At 33.6% G+C, this 8,439-nt stretch overlaps 1 protein-coding gene across 1 annotated transcript in view; it reads right to left on the bottom strand.

Annotated features, from left to right (window-relative positions):
• The window catches only part of LOC108367843 (kelch-like protein 4), a gene marked incomplete at its 3' end in the record, with an annotated part of 20,479 nt that extends 12,040 nt beyond the window's left edge, over positions 1-8,439 (bottom strand). The window contains exons 1-4 of the mRNA XM_017622541.1: positions 7,909-8,439; positions 3,951-4,186; positions 3,534-3,891; positions 3,085-3,473 (exon numbers count right to left, since the gene is read on the bottom strand). Coding sequence (XP_017478030.1) covers positions 3,085-3,473; positions 3,534-3,891; positions 3,951-4,102 — 899 coding nt within the window. The remainder of the gene's footprint in view (positions 1-3,084; positions 3,474-3,533; positions 3,892-3,950; positions 4,187-7,908) is intronic.

Here is an 8,439-nt window from a genome sequence, read left to right on the forward strand (position 1 = left end):
TTTTTGTTAGTTTGGGAGGAAAATTAGTAATACATATTTACATAACTTTGGTTGTAATAAATTAAGAAAATATTATTTTAAAAACTAAAAATTTAGAAGAAATGTTTTATAGTAATATCATGCAGAGTCTTCTCCGCTTTCTATAAGTCATTTACGCGCTGCGACAAAAAATTTATAAATTTCGGTAATGGTTCTGCTTCGATAACATTACACCGAACATCCTCTAGAACTCAGTTCGTATTCATGATATGCCAAAGGCCCACGATTGGATTTTCGGTTCCCTCCTATGAATAAGAGAGTTCTACAAAAATTTTTCTTTCCGCAAATGTTTTTTACCGTTTTGATAATTTTTCTTAAATTCGGGAAAATGATTCGGAATATGGTACCATTCTTTACACTTTCCAAACTATATATTATACATACATATTTACCACGAATAAGAAGCCAATAACCAACCGCTTGGTACCTTCCTTTTTTCTGTCTGTATATCAATGCCCGCAACTGTATTTATAAAATCATATATAAGCAAACGTCAAATATTTAAAAATATGAACGTCAAACATATCTCGTTGTGGTAATGGAGACGGTTGTGATTTAGCAACTGGATTTATTAAATCTTAATGGATAAATCTCTCAATGGAGACATAGGCTGCATTTCTTTATTCATTCTGAACGTTTGGAATAAGCTTTTTTGTTTATTTATTCTTTAGAACGTTCCTGTGAAATGGGATTATCCGGAATGTATAAAGAAACGCAGCCATAGTATAACATTAAAAAAAGTTTTCAAATTTTCAATCTCACACATGCATTCGCACTTTCAGTCTCCAATAAAAGCAAAATTTAATATTTTTATCTATTTATTTTCTGTTTTACTTTTATTTGGCATTTGAATTGCCTTGAAAATTTCAAATTTATAAAGTCGACAAACTGCAAAAAATAACTGATGGCCGTCGAGTTGAGCGAACGGTTTTACTCAAGGTATATTAAACAGGTAGTACCCTTAGAGCAAAAACAACATTTGCGTGTATTTTGTTGTTGCTTCTGGTATCGAAAGTGTCAAAAACTGTTCTGATTTTGTCGTCTAAATCAAAGCGTGCCATGTGAAATACAGAAAATAAAAAATTTAAATTGGAAAAAATAAAAATTGTGGCAACTTTCTTTCTTGGTAAATTTGTTTGCTTCTCTAAGCATTGAACCATCCTTTGCAAGGCCCAGTAATCAGCGTTTGTGCTGCTAAGTTTGGCGAACGTTCCAAAAGCTGATATTCAAGCGCTCGTATTCTTCAGCAAAAAATATCCAGTAACTTGCCAGTAACCAAATTTCGGAGAGTAAGCCAATATTTACTCCCAATGAGAGAAATATGCAAGAAAGTACGAAAACGCAAAACCAGCAAGAAGTTGCAAGTTTTATGAACAGCTAATTAATTTGTTATTTTCCGACGCAATTTTCTAAGAAAAATAGGTTTATTTTGTCAATTGCAACTCTAAAAGCACCACAAACAATTATTTTGGTAATGTGAATTTCATTAAGCATCATGCCATCAGCTATTTTTCTTACTAGCAAATAGTTACTAGTCAAAAATTTATCCAGTAAAAATCGAGTAAAACTTGCAAGTTCAGCTTTCATTTTGGCTCTCTCAATTTCCCCTCTTTTGCTAGTTTCTTGCAAGTTTTTACGTACGAAAACTCCATCCATTAAAAATCAGTAAAATTACTACTGGATTTTACTGGTTAGTGCGTACGCGAACAGGGCTAATTTCTTGCTGCATATAATGGAAAAGCCTTTAATGATTGACAATCGCTCAAAATGATAAAGGCAAAAAAAACTTTCACCCGGTTTGAATTTTTCATAGAAGGAGAATTGATCGCATGGTTATGTTTTAAGAAAATATTTAGGTTTAAACACAAATGAATAAACATCAAGAGCATAATCATTAGTGAGCCTGAGTAATACAACACTTTAAATTCCAACTATTCTAGTTTAAATATTAGCATAAATTGAACGGAGTTAAGTTTTATTAAATGCAGTATTGTGTTACATTAGAAACCCCTCGTTAATATGAATATTGCCCGCAACAAAACGATAGCACCTCAACATTTTGAACATTTTTGACTATTTATCTTTTGTTTGTTTAATGTTTATTATTTTTAAATAAAAGTATATCACCAACGCCAACAAATACCATAAGAATCCAATTTTTAGACTTTGTAAAAAAAATGATTAAAATTCCACAAACTTTTCATCCCAATTCCAGGCATTTTAATTTTAATTTCTAGAATAATTTTTGGCATGCAGTTTTATAGCTCATAAAATTCGAGTATAATAAAGTGCATGTTTGAAGTGGCTAAAAAATCGCGTTGATTTTTGATTATTTTCTTGCTGACGCTATCACGCATTTTCTTCCATACAAAGTAATTTTTATACGGATAAAAGCGCATAACACCGTCAGAAAAAATAATTATCAAAAATCAATGCGATTTTTAGTAACTCCAAACTATCTTTATCTTATCTTTATTATACTAGATTTTAATAAGCTGTAAAACTGCATACCAAAAATTAGTTTAGAAATTCGAATTCAAATACTTGGAATTGGGATGAAAAGCTTGTGGAATTTTTAATATATTTTTTCTTGCACAAAGATTGAAATTTGGACTTATTTGGTTTTTGTTTTAACTTTAATAAAAAATTAATGAACCTTAAAAAAAGCAAAAGAAAAGTAGTCAAAACTGGTAAAATTTTTGATGTGCTATCTTTTATCGCGGGCTGTAGATGTGTGGTCTAAACATGGTGACCGTTGTTTCCAATTTGGTTTCACCAGTGGAAATATCTATATAGATCTAAAACTATGCTACTATTTGTTTTTAGTCGAAATTTAAAAAGCAACCAAATCCAAGTGGTAGAAGTTATAGCAACATATCTGCTTTTTCGGAAATCACAACATCTCATAAAATTTTTTTTCTAGACTTCAACAGGGATCGAAAGACCACCATCGGTGCTTAAAGTCAGCAACGGTAACCGTTGAGCTAAGCTCCGAAATTTTTTAATAACTAGTTGCTTGAACTTACCGATACTTGCACCGCTAACAATACCGTTTCCTCCGTTTCCTCCGTTTCCTCCGTTTCCTCCGTTTCCTCCGTTTTTTTGCACACATTTTCTCGTGCTGCTGAAAATTTTAACGATACTTTCGAACGTGTTGATGGCGCACTTATCCACGATATTGCTCTTAATGCCAACACTTCACATCCTGGCAATGGTTGAACGTTCTCCATTAAAAAGCATACGTCGAGTTGCGTAAGACGTAAGCAATCGATTAGAACTGGCAGTTCTTTTTGACGTGCAGAGGCATCGTACTCATACCATCGTTTTATCGCACGGAAGGCGTCTTGCTCACAACTCACATTCAAATTATCAGCCTCTATGATTGCTTGTAACTTCTCAGTACTGAAATTTAAAAACTCAGCGCTCTGACTCACCTAGAAAAATAAGAAGTTAATATGAACATAATATAAGACAGGCCAACCCAAAACGTTTACCTCGATAAAATTCTCTATTTCATATTTTGAGAGTTTCTCATACAGTTGTATACACTGAGTTTCACGCTCTAAGTCATAAGCCCGCTTAAGTGTAAACTCAGTTATATGCTCCAAAATATAATCAACGCAACTGAGAACCGCATCACGTAATTGCAAAACCATTGCTGCCTTCAGCATTACGTCCACATTTTCGATGGTTATTAGCGTTTTGCCGGTGTAGCAAAATGTCATAAGACGCTCAAAGGTGTCACTATCTATGTCGTTCAATTCGATAACAGGAGCTAGGCCATTTTCGCTTTTGAAAAGATCGTTGAAGTAAGGACTTGCTGCTGACAGTATCAAGCGATGTGCTGGAATCCTGTAAAAATGGAAATCAAATAAATATTTTTTACATGCATAAGTAAGTTGAAAACTTACATAGCAATGGGGTTAGACAACTTAAATGTTACATCTATATAATCCTGCTCATCGTAGAAGTCGCATATTTTGTTAACTAGATTCTTAATGAAATCAGGCAGGTCACAGCTATTCACATCGGAGAGTAGTTGACGTGTACACTTTGTAGCCATTGCAACTCGTATTCAAAATTGCTTTTTTAGATAAAGTCGTTATGTATTTCGCCTTGTTGTTGTTGTGCTATTAATGCGCTGGTGCTATTAAAACGATGGTTAACAGTGTATTGAAGATATATGTATATGTATAAGTAATTGTAATGTCATTTATTTACACGGGTACGGTTCGGTGATACCGTGTTTACATGAGGCGATTTTACAGACTATTTTAGAGGCCTTAAGTCAAATCAAAGGGGTGATTACGATAACCGGGTCGACAAATTTTGAACATGCCATCGGAAAGCTGGAGTCCTCCAGCAGCAAAAAATTAGAAGAACTTTGTATAATACTTTATATACTTATAGGTTCTTAATGTTTTAATTTTTTTAATTTTTTATTTTTCTTTATTGTGCAATAAAAGATTTAATCTTAATGTACTAATGTATAAACGATATCAAACAAATAAATTGACATTTAAATTGAGGTTAAGTGAAATTTTTGGATATTTCGAAATATTGATATCTCACAACTAGATAACCGATTGGAAAACGAGTGTTGCCAAAATAAAAATAATTAATTTGTCTTTCATGTGATGGATATATGTTTTTCAAATGTTTTTTTAACTGACTTCAAAAAAAGGAGGAGATTATCAATTCGGATTAATTTTTTTTTTTAGTGTATGTTACCGCATAACCAATTTACCAAATACCAAAAATACCTTTGTTTAAAAATTGCAGTATTAATGCTAAAAAATTTGCGTTCAGGCAGGTTCTGCAATTCACCTGCGAGTGAATTTCAACCCCTTCCAATATGGACTCAATGTGATTTTGGTTGGTTATATAGAAAGTCCGAGTTATTACCCTTAATTTGGTATGTATGTATATACATATATATATATTATTATGATCTTCCCCCCTAAACGAAAGAGGATTGACGCCGCTTTATGAAAAATTTTTTTGGGAGTTATTTCTGTCCATTTAAGTAAAATACGTTCTAAATATGAAACAAACCGTAACATAATTTTTTTTTTAATTGTTTCTATTTTTTCCATAAATTCGATTTTTGGTAAAACTTTACAAAACATATTAAGCATTTGTATATCGTATTAAAGGCATTCATATTTCCAATTGAAATCCGGGCTTTCGTTTTCGAGATACATATTTGGATTTTAAAAAAATGCTTAATGTGATATTTGAGCCTTGGTAAGTCCTACAGTTTTCATTTGCCACAAAAATAAATGTACCGTTATACTTTCTCCAAAAACCTTTATCGACGTCCATGGCCAAACTTTGTCCCCCCAGTTCTCATAATCGTGCTGAATCGAAAAGACTTCATTCAAAACGATTAGTAGAAACGCGGTTCACACTAGGCGATTGTTGCTTTCAACTAAAATTTGCCTGTAAAATCGCCTCACGTAAACAACGTATTATTTGTACAAGATTATGGGTTGTGTCCAAAAAGGCCACCCGAATAAAAACATTTTAACATACACGTCAAGATATTAAACTTTAATTCAAAATATAGATTTAAAATTTCCGAGCAATAATTTATTAATAATAATAGATTAGACGCTTACCATATGTTAGTGTTTGGCCGAGCTTCTCCTCCGATTTGTGGCGTGCGTTGATGTTATTACACAAAAGGGAGGGACCTACAGTTTTACGCCGACTCCGAACGGCGATTGTATTTTTATGAGAAGCTGGTTTTCATAGCAGAAATACACTCGGCGGTTTGCCATTGCCTGCCGAGGGGAGACCGCTTTTAAGAAAAAACATTTTTTCTATATTTTTTTGCAATGTTACTTTGAGCAGGGTTTGAACCCAGGCACTGCGGAGTGGTAGCGCGCACTGCTAACCACTACACCACAGCGGCCGCCAACTAATAATAATTATTTATTATAAATTCGATTTGAAATATGCACTTTTTTAATTTCGATGAGAGTTCTGCGCGAAAATACTGTGGATGGCGCTGCTGTAGTTCGACTCATAGGGGTTATTTTTTTGAAGCGCGGCCAAAGGGAGCCAACCCGAAAAGAAATTCCGCACAGTAATATTGTAATCAGCATGGCTGGAGTTGTACTGAGGAAGGTTATTTTTTTCGACGAGTGGCTGAAGAAAGCCAACGGGGGAAGATGTTCTGCACAAAAAATACGGCATAAATACTGAATAGCTCAGACTCTCAAATTAAAAAAAAAATATTTAAGGAGATCGATAGAGATCATTGAGGCATGCTTTGGCGAAAACAACAACTACAAGAGTCGTCAAAGCTCAAAGCGCAAATTAAAAAATTTTTTAAATCAAAATTTCTCAAGAACGAATACATATTTTTGTGTTTAATATTGTGCTCCTCTTTTCATTTATTTTAGCCCCCATTTGAAGAAATGCCTAAAGGTATGCAACGATTTGCTTTTTTGAAATCAAGTACAAACCACACACTCGTACGTACACGTGCTATAGAAATTATGAAAGAAAATGTGAACTTGCTTCATTTATGTGGAGTAATTTAATCGAAAAGATGTAATTTATGCTGTAATGTGGATAGTTTTATACCCAATTTTTTTAGAAAAATAATAGATGTTGCGAAGAGAGTAGATACGTTATTTATAATTTTTTACAGATTGTACTTTGATTTTATCAATTTGTTTTTAAATTGTAACCTTTACACTAAACACTTTGAGAGAAGTCTGCGTCTGCGCCGCTTAATTTATTCCGTATCTTCTGAACCAAAGGCTAATTTCCTCCATTTTGAGTGCTTTATAGGTACTCTCCATTTTTTCCAATATAAGACCTCATACTCAGTAATCGAATAGACTCGGAACTGGTTTCTAGGACGGTCCTTAATTTGAACAACCCTTTACAGTTTTTATTTTTTCCTTTTTTTATATACAAAGTCTGAGAAAAAATTCACCTACAATATCTCCGAACGTTTACACTGCTGGCAAATACATATAAGAATTCAAATTTTAAAACTAATTAATAAAATTGAAGTAAAATATGTACAAAATTAACTATAAAATACTTTCTTCGCAAAATCTATAGAGAACCCTTCTATTTTGCAAAAAAAAAATAAAAGCCGGTATAACAGTTATTCGTCGCCACACTGTAAAGTATTAGCCTGTTCCCGTACTCCAGGATTTGCAGGTTTTAAAGGAAGCTGTTCCCGTACGCCACGTTCATATAAGGTTTATTGAAGGCGAAAACAGCTTTTCCTGTAAAATATCAAATTAAAGAAAATCAAAGTTCCTATGAAATGACAACAAAAGTTGTGGGTCCGGTTTAGTAGTTTGTGCACCGAATCGAAAAACTTTTACACACACTTGTAGACAAAAGTAAGGGAGGGAAAGCGATGGCTTTTCATAAAGCGCGGTTCATCCTATTTCTTTTAGAGCGGGCCCCCTCCCCTCCGCCCAACCAACAAAATCGTTGTACAAATAACTAAACATTTCCCAAAGTTTTAAAATCTAACCATGGGATTTTGAGAAACTTCGATTTCGAAAAATGCTGTTTTTAACTTTGACTTTTGATCTCTTGGGAGTTTTTTCTGCAAAAAAAAAGTATCGTTATGTTCGTCTCTATGATATCTCTATCGATTCCCATATATTTTTTTGATTTGCATTTGTTCCAAAAATACTATAAATAGCGAGGGATGACTTTTCCTTAAGTTTGAACTGTGCTATTTCCAATGGGTTGGGTTTTTGATTTCACACCCCATCTCCCCCCTCTCCCACACCAACAACAGAAAACCATTGTACAAATAGCCAAAAAATTCTCGTTTACGCTCGGATATGAAGATACAATTTATTTTAGAATTTAAGTTTGTCTTACCAAAAAATCAAGCAGAATAAAATATTAAACTCCTCTAGAAAAACCCGGAAGTTTGCAAATATTTGCGGTACAGACTATGTTGGAGTTCACTTCAATACTAACAATCAATGCGATTTTCACTTGCAATAATAAGTTTAATACTTAACAAAACTAAGTTAAGAATTAAGGATGTAGGGATAGCCAAAAGCTTTACGGATCAACATGGACAAACAGAACTTCAAACACCGATTTTAATTTTTTATTTTAATATAGAGAAAACTATTTGAATTAAATTGAAGATCGATTAATCGTAGAGTTCAAAGATTACAGCGGACTACACGATCACACATGTACAACAACATGGTGTGATGTTCAATCGTGTGAACGCACTATGCACGAGCAAAGTTGGCGCATTCCGCAAACCGCTACCATTTCTCGATTTTTACAATTTTAATGAACGCAAATTTATAAGGGACAACACGCTGAAATGTAGCGATTGAGTCTGTAGCGAGTGAAATGTAGCGAGTGAGTTTACCAGAGGAATTCGTCCCG

Source organism: Rhagoletis zephyria, unplaced genomic scaffold, assembly GCF_001687245.7.
Source record: "Rhagoletis zephyria isolate East Lansing unplaced genomic scaffold, Rhagoletis_zephyria_1.1 Rzeph_scaffold_02829, whole genome shotgun sequence".
Taxonomy (NCBI): Eukaryota; Metazoa; Arthropoda; class Insecta; order Diptera; family Tephritidae; genus Rhagoletis; species Rhagoletis zephyria.